At 43.8% G+C, this 16,123-nt stretch overlaps 1 protein-coding gene across 1 annotated transcript in view; it reads left to right on the forward strand.

Annotated features, from left to right (window-relative positions):
• The window catches only part of POP1 (POP1 homolog, ribonuclease P/MRP subunit), a 32,852-nt gene extending 20,867 nt beyond the window's left edge, over window positions 1-11,985 (forward strand). Inside the window, exons 12-16 of the mRNA XM_058698679.1 lie at window positions 603-718; window positions 2,808-2,999; window positions 4,418-4,572; window positions 9,694-10,035; window positions 11,187-11,985. Coding sequence (XP_058554662.1) covers window positions 603-718; window positions 2,808-2,999; window positions 4,418-4,572; window positions 9,694-10,035; window positions 11,187-11,841 — 1,460 coding nt within the window. The 3' untranslated portion in view covers window positions 11,842-11,985. The remainder of the gene's footprint in view (window positions 1-602; window positions 719-2,807; window positions 3,000-4,417; window positions 4,573-9,693; window positions 10,036-11,186) is intronic.
• The last annotated feature ends 4,138 nt before the right edge of the window (window positions 11,986-16,123 follow it).

Raw genomic sequence — 16,123 nt, forward strand, 5'->3', positions numbered from 1 at the left:
CCCACTAGAGTACTTTTTGGCACGGTGTAGCTTATTTAAAGGGAAGAAGCGATAGATTTCACAGAAAATACGCTCATCTTAAAGGAGTGGGAAAAACATGTTTTACAGAAGGAATAAATACTCCGTGAGAAAGGGTTTTAAGAGACTTGAAATAATAGGGCAGAAGAGAAGGCTGGTATCTGTTGGCTCACCACCATTGGGCCAAGAATGATATTAAGAACCCTGAAACCAATAGTTAAAATGTGGCTTGTACTGTCATAGCACATTATAAAGAAATTATTCACCTGTGCAGTAGTTCCTAGAATTTGGTTATCTTAAATGTGGAATTAGACAATTATTTAGAGGCAGTTGAATATGATGTTTATATCTTATACATTAAAAATAAACATCGGAAATAATAAGTTTAGGAGGCTTTGCTATTTCACAGACTAGTATGAAGCCAGCTATAGGGGTAACATAATTTCTAGTCAAGTAAATTTTTCTAGAGAAGTTGAGTGCCTACAGAACATTTTCTTGTAACAGAAGGTCAGCCGGCAATGTTTATAGTTTGACTTCATTGATCTAAAGGATGTAGTTTGAAGGCTATTTCTTTTCCCTCTTAGATAATGAGAAAGTTAGACAGCTGCTTCTGGAGGGTGTGCCTGTGGACTGTGCGCATAGCTTTATTTGGAACCAAGCTATCTGTAAGAATGTCACAGAGAATAAAATCTCGGATCAGGTAACTAATGGTGTAAGGATTATTGGTAAAGTCCTGAAGACAGGTTGAAATTCCTCACTCTAGATGCTGTAAAAGTTATTTCATCCTTTATAGAATCTCGTAGACTTCTTTTATTTTTAATCTATTGATCCCTTATTTATGATTTTTTTTCTATTCTTAGAGAAGAATAATCTCTCTAAAAAGTTAACACAGAGAATTTTTCTTAAAATGATAATCCCATGGTTTAAATACATTTTTCTTTTATTGTTTTTTTTCCCCCTTATAAATGTTCTATCTTTAATTTCACAATGATTGAGCTCCTACCAGGACCAGGAATCATAGTAGATGATGGGATAGATGGCTAGGGTATGTTCGAAAAAGTATAGGGTCAAGGGAAGCCGGAAGCCCAGGTGAGGGAAATTGGGGAAGCTTCTTGGACGGAGGAGCTGGAATTTGAGCTCTTAGATGGGTGGTCAGAATTAGCAAGACTCCTTGGGGCCAGGAGCCAAGGCTGCAGTGAAGAAAGGATTGCTGGAAGTAAGACCAGCATGCGTGAGGGCCCAGGCTAAAAACAGGATGATGTGTTCAAGAGTATCCAAGTAGATTGGTGGCTTGGAGTTGAGGGTGAGGCAGGAGATGAAGAAGTGAATAGGGGCGAGAGCATAAAAGACCTTGAGGCATTTTAAGGATTTGAACAGAAGATATCAGGTGCCATGGGAAGGTTTTAAGTCGGCCACATGATCAGACATGGCAGCACTGTGGAAGATGCATTAGACTAGGTAGGAATGGGGCTGGAGGCGGAGGAGCTGGAGAGAGGACGTGTGGTTGGATGGCCTTAAAAGAGACCTTGGAAATAGTCCTTAATTGAGGATGTGATGGGGGCCTGAACTGGGGCAGGGTGGCTGGAGTGGAGGGCCTGGGGTTGAATACAGACTCCTGAAGGTAAATCTGACAAGACGCAGTGGTTGCTTGGATGGTGGGAAGTGGGAAAAGAGGAGCCTGGTAGATTAGTTCCTGACAGTCTAGCTTAGATTCCGCACCTCAGGTAAAAGAGAGCCAGAGCCTGATTTGTCACAGCTGCATTCCCAAGTTCTAGAAGAGCGTTTGGCACAAAAATGGTGCTCAGTAAACATTCGAATGGATGAGTAAATGAATGGGCAGTAAATAAATATGAGAATGGATGAATGAATGAGTGACTGAACAATTGTGGCATCATTCAGCTAGGTGGGGAACATGGGAGGAGAGCAGATGCAGTGGGGACAACTTCAGTCTGGGGTAAGCTGAATGTGAAGGTCCTCAGGACTTTCCAGAGCAGATGCCCAGAGGACAAGTTTTGATCCCAGGAGGCAAAGTCCCGGCTAAGGAGATAGATATTTTGGAATTAACAACATGTAGAGATGGTAGTGAAAACTCAGCCAGAAGTAAAAATAAGGGAGAATCAGGGCTTGGTCAGGCTTGAGGGAGCAGTTAGACTTGGCAACACGGAGGCAGTCTCTTGCATAGTTTCTCCGGTGAGTGCTAGGCTTCTCTCCTACCTGCTCATCTCTTTTTACAGCTGGCAAGAAAGTCTAAGACGGTGTTGTTCACTGCTCCCTTCAGTACACGTAACAAATAATTTATAGCATCTTCTCTTTTTAATCTTTAAGACCTGGTGAGAAAACCTGGTGAGAGCGTTTTCCCACTTGCCCCTCCTTGAAAAAGTTGTTGATTGTTTGTACCTCTTTCACCTCATGACAACAGATCTTAACCAAAGTAAATGTAGGGACTGAGAATCAGAAGATAAGATTAATCCTGATAGAAGAGATTAGTAGAATGGATGTATATTATTTTATAGCTTTGAGTCATCTGGTATATTGTAGCTCAAATTTAAGATAATTTGGCATTTTCTAACAAAGCTCTTGTATAGAGGAAAATCGTCGTAGGAGGAATACCATGTATTTCAAATGGCTCACATTTATTTATTGATTATTATTTATTGATTGATCATTATTTATTTTTTTCTTGTTTTTTAAAAGAGTATTTAACTTTCTAAAGCTGCTTATAGGGAGAACCAGTAGAATCTCCCAGAAAATTAGGGTTGTTTGTCTTGAATTATTTTCTTCCACTTTAGGATTTAAACCGGAAGAGAAGTGAATTGTTGGTGCCCGGGTCACAGCTTGTTTTAGGTCCCCGTGAATCCAAGATACCTATACTTTTGATTCAACAGCCAGGAAGGGTGACTGGTGACGACCGACGAGGCTGGGGAAGTGGCTGGGATGTCCTGCTCCCAAAGGGCTGGGGCATGGCTTTCTGGATTCCATTTGTAAGTTCCTTTTCGATTCTGACTTTACAGTGTGTAAAATACATTCCCAGTAAATACCAAGAGCTGAAAGTGTTCCAGACATCACGCACAACTTAGAATTTGAGTTCTATTTTTCTACCCTTTGAGCTATGATTCTGATATGAGATACTTCATAAAGTCCCTGGAGCCAGATTTTCATTAATAAGAGTTGGGCTGACATAATGTGGATTTCTGAAATTTTAAAAGTGTCCTGATTTTTGAATAGTAGTGGTAACAAAATGTTGAAGTTTTTTTTTTTTTTTTTTTATTGAAGAAATTTGGTTACATTTTAAAAGAATTTTGGGGGCACCTGGGTGGCTGAGTCATTTGGGTATCTGACTTCGCCTCAGGTTCAAGCCCCACATTGGGCTCTGTGCTGACAGCTCAGAGCCTGGAGCCTCCTTCAGATTCTGTATCTCCCTCTCTCATTGCCCCTCTCCTGCACACACTCAGTCTCTCTCTCTCCTTCAAAAATAAACATTAAAAAAAGAATTTTTATAATTTTCTAATGTTTACAGATATATAGAATACATTTTTCATTTTTAAGTGCTGACCATATATTCCTAAGTGCAGCTAAAATTTTTATTAAAATCCAGTGTGTTTTTTTCTTCCAAATAGTTTAAATATTATTTTAAGAGAGTAGAAAAGACATGTACAACTGTTAATTCACACAGGTGATTAATTTTAGCAATTATGCCTAGTACAAGAGATACTCAGTTAATCATTTAAGGATGGGAATATTTCTTGGGCGCCTGACTGGCTCAGTCAGTAGAGCATGCAACTCTTGATTTCAGGGTTGTGAGTTCGAGCCCCATGTTGGGCATGGAGCTTATTTAAAAAAAAAAAAAAAAAAAGAATGGGAATATTTTTAAATAATTTTAATTTTTAAATTATGAAGTGTTTCAAGCATACAAAAAAGTATAAATCCTGATATAGTGAATACCTGTGTATCCTTCACCCACCATCCAACTTACAGATTTATTGGAAGCACTTTCTCTCTTTTCTCTCCAGTTCCATTTCCCACCCTCCTTCTAAAAGAATCACTATTCCTATTTCCAGTGTTTGTCACTACCTTGCCTATTTTTATAGCTTATTAAGCATGCTTGTATCCCAAAATAAAGTAACTATATTTGACATGTTTTTAAACTTTATATATCTCACCATATATATGCTTTTACAACTTAACCATATTCACTCAACATTGAGAGTTTTCCATATTGATGGGTGACGCTCTGTGTCATCATTTTTACTATTGTATAACCCCTTGTAGTATTATCCCACACTTACCCATTCCCTTTTGATGGGCATTTAGGTTGTTTCCCACTTCCCCAAACAAACATTAAGCACTAATTTTACTGTAAGTTGGTACGTTGTTAAGATCTTTTTGACATTTCTTTTAGATCTATCGAGGTGCAAGAGTTGGTGGGTTAAAAGAGGCTGTGGTGCATTCTCAGTATAAAAGATCGCCTGACGTCCCTGGTGATTTCCCAGACTGCCCTGCTGGGGTTCTTTTTGCTGAAGAGCAAGCCAAGGGTCTCCTTGAAAAGTACAAAAGGTAAGAAACCGGCTTCTTTGGTTCCTAATGTCTTAAGAGGAAGGGAAGGGCCTCCTCACTTTGGCCAGTGACATTTGGAATAGCTTCAGTAACTCTTACACTACGTGGAGTTTTCATAGACTTCCTTTAGTTCTTAGTTCACATGACCAAGACGTAATTAAGTTAGGATTGTCTCACATCTGGCCCTCCCAGGCTACAGACCCCTTCCTTTGGTCATTTGCTGACATTGATGATGGTGCATGCCTAAAACTATGGGCCTGAGTCTCAGACACTTGTTCAAGATTTCTACTACCAGCCCCTGCCCCCTCAAGATAGAATTTGTGTTTTTTTATAACTGGTTATTGAGGTAATAACATATTTATGAAATTAAAAAAAATTTTTTAATGTTTTTCTTTTTTTTTTTTTTAATTTTTTTTTTTTTTAACGTTTATTTATTTTTGAGACAGAGAGAGACAGAGCATGAACGGGGGAGGGTCAGAGAGAGAGGGAGACACAGAATCCGAAACAGGCTCCAGGCTCTGAGCAGTCAGCACAGAGCCTGACGTGGGGCTTGAACTCACGGACCGCGAGATCATGACCTGAGCCGAAGTCGGACGCTTAACTGACTGAGCCACCCAGGCGCCCCTGTTTTTCTTTATTTTTGAGAGAGAGAGAGACAGATTGTGAGCAGAAGAGGGTCAGAGAGAGAAGGAGACACAGAATCTGAAATAGGCTCCAGGCTCTGAGCTGTCAGCACAGAGCCCAATGTGAGGCTTGAACTCATGAACAGCGAGAGCATGGCCTGAGCCGAGATCATGACCTGGGTCCGATGTCAGATGCTTAACTGACTGAGCGCCCAGGCGCCCCCCATATTTTAAAATTTTATTGAAACTATGGTAATATGCAAAAATGCTTTGTAAAGTGGTGTAGTCCTTCCTTCCAAAGAGATAAGCACTATTTTTGCATTTTGGTATCTATCCATCTAGACTGAGTTTTCTTTTTTCTCACTGGGGGAGTGGCCAGTGAGGGGCTTCACCAACCCTTATACTATGAAGTGCATGCTAACTTTGAGAACCTGTATCCTACGACTCTGTGGGCTCCCGGAAACAGAAACTCTCTTGTTTGTTGTGGAATCTGCGACGTCTAGCCAGTGCCTGGTGCACAGTGTCCTTAATAGCTTGTATTAGTTGATTGATGAAGGAGTAGAAAGTGGGATGTCGTAGTTCCTTAACCGTGAGCTCAATTATCGTGCTTTCCTGTTCACGCAGCCACAGAGGCAGGCAGTGCCTGGTTTTCAGACTTTGTCAGGGGATAGGTGAATGAGTGAGTGAGTGAAAGCACAGAGACACTTTCCTGGATTGCTGGCTTACAGGCTCTTAGAGGGCAGTAATCATGTAATCTGTGCCTCCTATAATACGTAGCTCTGGACTTCGATGTGTTTGTTAAGTAATCGACAGTAATACTTATTTCTCATCCTTTAGATTTTTTTTCATGCATACAAATTTTTCTTAAGTACAAATACTTTTTTTCTAGAATGTTTAACTTCCTTATTTAGAGAGCACGTGCAGGCTCGAATTGGGGAGGGGCAGAGAGGGATAGAGAGAGAGAGAGAGGGAGAATCTTAAATAGGTTCCATGCTCAGCACAGAGCCCAACTCAGGGCTTGAGCTCATGACCCTGGGATCATGACCTGAGCTGAAATCAAGAGTTCAGTGCTCAACTGACTGAGCCGCTGAGGTGCCTTTGAGGTACAATTAAAACTTTTTTTTGATCTGTATTATTTTTGAGAGAGAGAGAGAGAGAGAGACACAGAGTGCGAGCAGGGGAGGGTTAGAGACAGCGGGAGACACAGAATCTGAAGCAGGCTCCAGGCTCTGAGCTGTCAGCACAGAGCCTGATGCAGGACTCGAACTCACAAACTGCAAGATCATGACCTGAGCCGAAGTCAGATGCTTGACTCACTGAGCCACCCAGATGCCCCTAGGTATAATTTTTTTTGAAAAGGGATTATAGTATGAATACTATTTGAAAACCTGCTTTTTTAATTTAGTAATGTATTACGGATGGTTTTCCCATATCAATAAATGTGACTCTAAACCAAGTGTTGGCAAACTTTTTTCACAAAAGGCCAGATGATAAATATTTTTGGCTTTGTGGGCCTTTTGGTTTCTATGGCAGCCGCTCAGCTCAGCCCTGCATTGTGTTACAAAGGCAACCACACATGATGATGCATAAATGAATGAGCATGGCTGTGTGCCAGTCTCACTCTGTTTACGGACACTCAAGTTTGAATTTCGTGTAATTTCATGTGCCATAAAATACCCTTTTTTTTAAACCATTTCAGAATGTATAAGCTTCTTAGCTCATGGGTCATTTAAAAGCAGACAGCAGCCCAGGTTTGATGTGTGAGTCATAATCTGCCAACCCTTGCTCAAAATACATCTGAACAGTTGCACAGGACTCCAGTGTGGGTGTACTGTAATTTATCAGTGGCCCTTCGGGTTATTTCTGATTTTGTGCTATGTGCTTTTATAAATAGCTTTCCATATACATCTTTACACCTTTGTCCGATTTATTCATTCATTTAATATATGTTTATTTAGAACCTGCTATGTGTCAAACACCTTGTAGGCACTGGGGCTACAGCAGGGGAAGGCAGGCAAGGTCTGTTCCTGCCTCCTGGAGCTTATACTCTTTTTGTTTGTTTTTTTGTTTTAGAGTGAGAGAGAGAACATGCATGCGAGAGCTGGGGAGGGGCAGAGGGCAAAAGAGAGAGAATCTGAAGCAGGCTCCACACTCAGCACAGAGCCCGATGTGGGGCTCGACCCTGGGATCATGACCTGAGCTGAAATTAAGAGTCAGAAGGTCAACCGGACACTCAACTGACTGAGCCACCTAGGCGCCACCCAGACGCCACCCACTGAGCTTATATTCTTTTATTTAAAAAAAAAAAAAAAAAATTTTTTTTTAACCTTTATTTATTTTTGAGACAGAGACAGAGCATGAATGGGGGAGGGTCAGAGAGAGGGAGACATAGAATCGGAAACAGGCTCCAGGCTCCGAGCTGTCAGCACAGAGCCCGACGCGGGGCTCGAACTCACGGACCGTGAGATCACGACCTGAGCGGAAGTCGGCCGCTTAACCGACTGAGCCACCCAGGTGCCCCACTTATATTCTTGATGAAAGCACATGTTTCCCTGCTGGTGGGAGGGACCCAGGAGAGCGGAGGGAGGCTAACTTTGCAAGAGCAAAGCTCTTGAGTGGGGAAGAGGGGATGGTGTTCTATAGGGTCAGGCTCAGATCTCATTTTAGCAGGCCTGAAGTCTGGCTCTGAGTGAGACGTGAATACAGATTTAGGTAGACTAGGGCAGACGCTAGTGCAGATTACGTGCTACTCTTCTGATCGTGACCGTCCTCTCAGTGAACAGAGAGGCAAGGGTATCAGCTAGGAATAAGAAGGGACCAGAGGCTGCTGGAGATCTGAGGAGAAAAGAATTGACGTGGACAGTTTTCCAGGAGCATGGAACATAGAACTGGCTGGAGAAGTGTAAGGTAGTCCACTTGAGTTTTGTGTTTACGACAGGACTGTTCAGCACTGCTGTGTCTTCTTCCCCAGTTGTGTTCTGCCCATCAGGGGCTGGTGTGGGGTGGGCGGAGGGTTGGATGTAACCGGATGGGCTTTGCCAGCTGGGGTGGGTGGAGGGTCCACGAACAGGAGAGTTTGAGCTTTATAAGGAGAGGTGCAGCGCGGTGGTTTACAGTGAGGGGATGTAAATGTACAGTAAACTCTAGTGCTTGACTCGTGGTGGGGAGGGGTAGGTGGGCTGGACTAGGAGTGGGTGTGTGGGCAGCTGATGGGGGACCTGGCTGAGGAGGGAGAGCCAGTGGTTTATCTGATGTCACGTGCTTCAGGGGGCTGGGGTCTTGGGGGGAGGAAGGAGAGAAAAGATGGTCTGTGGGCATCAGGAGGACATCTTCCCCACTCAGGCCCGTGGATGTAAAAACCAAACAGCTGCCTCTGGAGAGGAGCTGGAAGGGAAGAAAGCACTGACCTTAGGCTAAATCCCATGAATAAGATCTCTGGTTTAAAAAAAAAGATACACATCTCAAGGATTTGTTGTACTATTGACAATTGCTGTTTGTGTTAATTTAGGATTTCATCTGTAGTTAGGAGAGTGCCTGCTTCCCCTTACTCCCAGTAACATAGGATATCACCAACTTTATTTATTTTTAAAGTTTATTTATGATTTTGAGAGAGAGAGAGTACAAGTGGGGGAGGGACAGAGAGAAAGGGAGAGAGAATTCAAAGCAGGCTCTGCACCCTCAAACTCAGGAACTGTGAGATCATGACCTGACATTTGTGTAAAATGGGTACAAAAAGGAAAGAAATATGTACGTATCTGCACATATGTACAGAAAATGTCTCCAGAAGGGTATGTTAAGAAATGGTACTATCTCTTGTAGGGCAGCTAGTTCATTAATTTCCTTTTAAAGGTCTTCGAGTGAGGCAGGTACCCCAGGAACATTTTTCACCAGCCACAGGTCAAGAGTGAGGGAGAAACTTCACCATCCTTTCTGTTCCTTTAGAACGTAGAATGTTGTAATGTGCAGGGACATCAACTGCACAACTCCAGGGACACCATTCACTTGTAGTCTTTCAAGAACAGCACTCCCTGGAGTTGTGCAGAGGCCACATGGGGCCACTTTGTGGATGCATTACCTTTTGAAATTAAAACTAAAGAGGGATGCCTGGGAGGCTCAGTTGTTTGAGTGTCTGACTCTTGATTTCAGCTCAGGTCATGACCTCACGGTCATGGGATCGAGCTCCACTTCGGGCTCCGTGCTGAGTGTGGAGCCTCCTTAAGATTCTTTCTCTCCCTCTGCTCCTGTCCCCTGCTTGTGTGCTCTCTCCCTCTAAAATAAAAAAAATAAATAAATAAAAATAAATAAAATCAAATTAAAACTGAAGAAAACATAAGCTTGGCCAGTAGAGTTGGTGGTTATTCTTTATTGTATTTCTTGGAAAACATTTTTTTTTGTATGTTTGTGTTTTAAATAGAGATGTAGTACAAGTGGCCATAATTATTTTAATGGTCCAATCCTAAATTGTTCAAAATTGGTTCTCCACCTTGATTTTCACCAGGCGCCCTCCTGCAAAACGGCCCAACTATGTTAAGCTTGGCACTCTGGCACCTTTCTGCTATCCCTGGGAGCAGTTAACTCAAGAGTGGGAATCAAGAGTACAGACCCAAGAGAAATCACCTGTAGCTTCCTCTCCACGTGGCAAGGAGAGTAACTTGAAAAGAGAGAAGGTGCCTTGTACCCCCACGCCTGAAAAATCCGATCAGCTGTCTGATGAAGTGGGCATGTCTCTGAGCAGCCCCAGCGAGCCCAGAGAAGTGATGGACACAGAGTGTCCAGCCCAGATGGGGACTGAGTGGGTAACAGGACCAGCTGCCACCAGCAGTCTCCTCTGCGTTCTTAGGTAAGTGCACACGACTTCCGGATGTGTTCTAGATTGTCTGTTTTAATACTGACCGGGTTACAGGATGTAAACGTTATCTTTGTTCCTTTATGCAAAGCCCAAGGGAATGCATGGACTTTCTGGAGGGGAAAGCCAGTCCTCCAGTGTCCATAGAGGGCTCAGGGAAATAGCTGAGTCACATTTGATTTGGGGCATGATACTAACTGACCAAATGATTTAAAGTATTGTCATCCATAGACATAAACCAAGGCAGTTGTTCCCTGTGACCTGTTTCATTGGTTTTTGCTTAGAAAGCAGTACCCTCGTGACTGTGACCTTCAGTAATGAGGAACCTCTCGAAGCTCTGAGCAAGTGTTCTTTTCTTAAATCACTGAATTAGATTTTTTCTAGTTCCTTTTCAGTGATCTGAATTTATGAGCGATTAAGTGCCCATTCATTGGACCATCATCACGTTGAAGAGGCTACCGTACAAGACATGTTCCTGCTGTAGCCTATTAGACTGTGCTTAAGTTACCTTCTAGTCTGTGCTCATATTTTTAATAAGTGCCCACCTCTCTTGCCTTATATTTATTTTTTATACAGTAACCTTAGATTTCATATCCTTCATTCCCTGTAACTATCTCTCTCAGCCTTAGGTTCTGTCTTTCTGTCTTATTTTTTTTCTGCCTTCATCTTCTTAAACCTTTAATCTTTCAGTGTCTAAGAATAGTAGTCACATAAAAACAAAAATATCATTACAGAAGTGTATTAATGTCTGTTTTTAATTTTTTAAAAATTAGTTTTGATCCTTTCCCATGTAGAGTATTTTTTTTTTTTTAATTTTTTTTTTTTCAACGTTTTTTATTTTTCTTTTTGGGACAGAGAGAGACAGAGCATGAACAGGGGAGGGGCAGAGAGAGAGGGAGACACAGAATCGGAAACAGGCCCCAGGCTCCGAGCCATCAGCCCAGAGCCTGACGCGGGGCTCGAACTCACGGACTGCGAGATCGTGACCTGGCTGAAGTCGGACGCCCAACCGACTACGCCACCCAGGCGCCCCCCCATGTAGAGTATTAAAAAAGTCAAATTAACTCTAGCAGTGCCCAATCTTCTAATTGCATGTTTTCTCCTCAAATAAAATATCCTCAAACGTGTGTCTCTAATTCATATAGGAGTAGAAAATCACTGAAGCAGCTGTCAGCCTGGTGTGGGCCCAGTTCTGGACCCCGTTGGGCAGCCCAGCGAGCTCCCAGCAGCGGGCAGCAAGCATTGACCAGAGAGGCCTGCCTGTCCATCTTGGACCGTTTCCCCAGGGCCCTGGTATGGGTCAGCCTGTCCCTGCTGGGGAAGGGCAGCCCCGAGCCGCACACCATGATCTGTGTTCCAGCCAAGGAGGATTTCCTCCAGCTCAGTCAGGATCGGCTGTACTGTGGGCCCCACGAATCCAAGCACAGTGACCCATTCAAGAGCAAGATCCGGAAACAGAAAGAGAAGAAGAAAATAGAGAAGAGGCAGAACCGAGGGTGCACTGTGTCTGAGGGTCCGGCCGGGGCATACCCTGCGGCTGGGCACCACACTCTGACCCTGGGCTTGTGGTCAGGCCCTCTCCCGGATGTGACTTCTCATTGCTCCAGAGTTCTCCTTGGCTTTGTCACCCAGGGAGATTTCTCCATGGCTGTGGGCTGTGGAGAAGCCCTGGGGTTTGTTAGCTTGACGGGTCTGCTGGATATGCTGTCCGGCCAGCCAGCCGCAGAGAGGGGCCTAGTGTTGCTGAGGGCCCCTGCCTCTTTGCAGTATCGGTTTGCGAGAATTGCCGTGGAGGTGTGAATGCTGGTTTACGTCCTTGCAGGGCGTAGATGTTAACTGTTTGCCAAGTCCCACCACTGGAGAGCTTTGTTTTTGCCATGTTCTGTTTTAAAATACCACGTGAAATGCCTTGGAGACCAGAATAAAAGAATTCTGTATTATGCATGTGATGAAATACTGACATCATTCCATTATTCCAAGATCATTGGTCTCCATCTTTCCCTGCCCTTGCTCAACACTTTAAAATTATTTGCCACGTAGCTTTTATATTTTGGTTTCTTGGTCTGCGTAATTCTTGCTGAAAATAATCAGAAGCTCTCCGTTTTCTTGTTCCTTTTTTATAAGGAACAAAGGGCTGTCAAGTCTGTTTGAAAAGCCTTATAGATGTGTGATAAGCAACAGTGGTTGTTTAATGACTTGATTGCTGCAGAAGAGGAAAAGGCTCTGAACATCTGGCCTCTGTGCATGAAATAGGGTTCCCTCGTCTGGACCATGTTCAATTCCATACCGGAACCCACATGCCTAACGCTTTACACCATGCAGACGGAAATTGTGGAAAATTTATTGCTGCCCATTTTCAGGCAGGCTCGGTGTATGGCAGAGGTGTTGGGGTGGAATCTGAATGGGGTGCTGATCTTTAGGACCCTTTGTCCTCTTTGCTGTTGAACAACGCATGATTCTAGGAGTTTCTGGATTTTTCTGTGCTTTTTGTTTTTGCAAAGAATTTCTCAAAAACACCGTAAAGGATGGTTTCTCAAAATATGTTCTATGAAATGTGTTATCTAAAAAAAAAAAAAAAAAGATTCCGAGGTCAGATTGATTTGGGAAACTCTGGATTAAACCCAGTTAAGCAATTTCTTTTTAAAGGATTTCTAGAACCTTCCATGTGATAATGCACATTGTGCCTCTCCAGGAAGTGGATAACAGCTTACAATATTTTCTAAATCTCTTTGATGCCAAACTTCGTTTTGCAAGGAGCACTTTGTAGGACCAGTGTTTTTAGGAACACACTTTGGGGAATGTGGCTGTATACTGCAGCACTCTGCAAGGTAATGACTTTTCTTTTTGATGTTTATTTATTTTTGTGAGAGAGACAGAGTGCAAGTGGGGGAGGGGCAGAGAGAGAGGCAGACACAGAATCTGAAGCGGGCTCCAAGCTCCGAGCTGCCAGCACAGAGCCCGACGTGGGGCTCGAACCCACGAACCACGAGATCGTGACCTGAGCTGAAGTTGGATGCTTAACTGACTGAGCCACCCAGGCGTCCCTGCAAGGTGATGATTAAAATAACAAGCTGCTTTTAGACACTCATGCAGTCATGATGTCCACCGGACATTTGAGCAGGGTGTGAAGGTCTCATCTTGTCCCACAGGAAGAGTAGAGTCATTGCTTTTTTCACTTGTGGAGAAAGTAGGTGCTCATTCACTTTTAGTATCCACGTGTATGTCACACCGTCAGACCCTTGTCTTCCGACCACGCATTTCTAGCAGAGTTTGAGTGTGGTTTGTTTTTTTAACTTAAATGTACAGTTAAGCATTATTTCATGTAAATGCGTTGGGTTTTTGCAGTAGCATTTGGTATAAATGCCTTTGGGGGTGATGAGTTGGGGAGAGAGACAGCAAGTGTTACAGTAGCTAATGAAATGTCTGATGTTTCTCCTCTCGCCATGCCTCTGGATGTATTTGTATCCAACCCAAATGAGACTGAAAATAGTGTAACTTAGGGGTGTCTGTAAACAGAATAAAGTGTCACCTGATGTTCCGTTGTGAACGTTTATTGGACCATTCCTCAATTTGTTTTCTAGGCTCTGAGCCACTTCATCTGTGGCTTAGCTCTCTGGATGACAGAAGTCTTGAGTGTGCTGTGAATCACCTGACCTCATTCCGTGCAGCGCCCTGCCTGGGGCCTGCTGCCTGCATCATGAACAGGGCAGTTAACTCTGTTTTGTGGTAGAAGGTCAAAGAACTAGGTGCTGAAAGGATAGACTAGCATTTCCCAAAATCTGTTCGTGGGAGCTCTGGCCCCTGGAGATGTTTCCTGGAAAAATGTGATGGCTAAATAAATTGGGGAAAAGCTGTATTCCGTATTCTCCTATTGAAGATTCACAATGAATGAGTGTACTCAAGGCCCTGCAGATACCTGCAGGAAGGAAACTCTTTCACAGACCCGCCCCCCCCCTTTTTTTTTTTTATACCTATTGTCCAGAGAAGACTAGTTTCATAGATTATAGTTTGCAAAACACTGAAAATATGCACATATTCAGTGAAGGATGCATTTCTTCTATGAAAAAGACATAGGAATGATCTTATTCTCTACAACAGTAGAATGAATAAACATGTTTATTTTGATCCTACGAGTGCTACAGAGCTACCAAAAAAGTAGTGTGGCTCCTGGCCTCTTGTCATGGGGGCAGAGTCTTCAGAGTTTGCAAAATCAGGAAGTGTCCTAAAAAGCAGAGTTGTGAGCTGAACGCCTGGAGACCAGCTACTCACTTCCTGAGTTGTGTGAGAAACAACTGATTCTGTAGGATCATGCTCAGCTTTTACATAAGTAATATTTTTACATTAATACATATTCATCATTGAAAACTTAGGAAAAAAAAAAAGAAAACTTAGAACATGCAGATAAGCAACAACAACAAACTTAAAATCACCTGGATTTTCACCACCCAGATGTAACCACTGTTACCTTTCTGGTACATATCCTTCCAGGCCTTGAGGCGTGTGTCTGTAGTTTTCGGTAAAATAAAAGAGCTTCATGGGGTACTTGGATGTCTCAGTTGGCTAAGCGTGTCCTGATTTTGGCTCAGGTCGTGATCTCACAGTTCGTGAGTTCGACCCTTGCATTGGGCTCTGTGCTGACAGTGCAGAGCCTGCTTTGGATTCTCTCTCCCCCTCTGCCCCTCCCCTGCTCGTACACACCTTTCTCTCAAAAAAAAAAAAAAGCTTTGGTAATTGCTCATCTGAAATCCTACGTGGTACCTGTGCAGGTTAAGTGCATATTGCCAGTTCCTTATGGAGCTTGTTTAGTGTGACCCTGAATGTTCATACCTTTATTGTAGGTAACTGACCCATCATGCACTCATTGTATTGCTGACTTGGCTGCTGCAAGCCTGGGGGTGGGGGCGGGATCCTTTCTTCCCAGCCAGGGGGAAGTGAGGTGGGCAGTTGACAGCTGGGTGGACTCTGCTGTGGTTTTAACTGGTCGGGACTGGGCTGCTTAGCAGGTAATAGAAGATAAAGACCAGCAACTGCGGGTTACTCAGAACGCCACCCCCAGTTACACAGCGGTTCTGGCCACTGCCAGTCTCTCCAGAAGTCAGTAGCACGGGTCTCTTTGACAACCGTGGCTTTCAGTCCTGGCTGCACGTTAGAATCACCGGACAGCTCAGGCCTCTTCCTCCAGAAAGTAGTCTCGGGTTGGGCCCAAGCAGTGGTATTTCTTTAAAGCCCCAAGGCTGTTCTGATGTGACTTGGGCTGAGGCTGTGGTGGTAGGACGTCTGGCTCTTTGGAGCCCCTGCACCTTCGGAAGGTGTGAATGAACCTCACCACTCTTGTGCCTTTAGCAGGCCCAGCTCACAGGTCTGTCGACTGCACTGTGAAGCAGCTAGGTGGGAACTTAATGAGAGGGCCAGGTGGCCCTGAGTGGGGACTTCCACCTGGGGAGAAGGCCTGGTTTTGAAAGAGAAAACAACCTGGCTCATTACATGTATAACCTTCACTATTTGGGAGTATAAAATGTTTTCTCTGGGTGAGTATCCTTCCAGATCATCAGTTCTCAAACTTGGCTGCACCTGGAATCACTTGGGGAGCTTTCCAAGCCCTGGGGCCTGGGGCCCACCTCCCAAAGATGCTGATTTAACTGGTGAGGGCTGTGACCCATTGTCTGGGATTCTTAAGAGCTCCCAGAGGTGACTTGGCAGCCAGGGTTGAGAACCAGTTCTAGACTTTTAATATGAGGTTCCAGTGTAATTAGGCAAGGACACAGAAGCCTGTCAGTAACGCGGAACCGTGCAGGGTGGGAGCAGATGTAGGCTGTCTTGAGTGGGGGGCACAGCTAACACTGATGGCCCTGGGTAGGATCCTGCTGGACCTGAGGAAACAGCCAAGTTCACGTAATGGCATCTTCCCTTTCCCGCTTCTTTAAAGTTAAAATTTAACCAGGTACGGTTCTGGAAGAACCGTGCTGACCATCTGCGTGCTTTCACCAAGGAAATGTTTATAAACATAGAACTTTCCTTGTTCTTCCCTCCAATGGCTTGTTTTTTGGTTCCTTGAATAACCAAGCTCTTGGTGACTCCAGGA

The sequence above is a fragment of the Neofelis nebulosa genome, chromosome 14 (genome assembly GCF_028018385.1).
Source record: "Neofelis nebulosa isolate mNeoNeb1 chromosome 14, mNeoNeb1.pri, whole genome shotgun sequence".
NCBI lineage: Eukaryota > Metazoa > Chordata > Mammalia > Carnivora > Felidae > Neofelis > Neofelis nebulosa.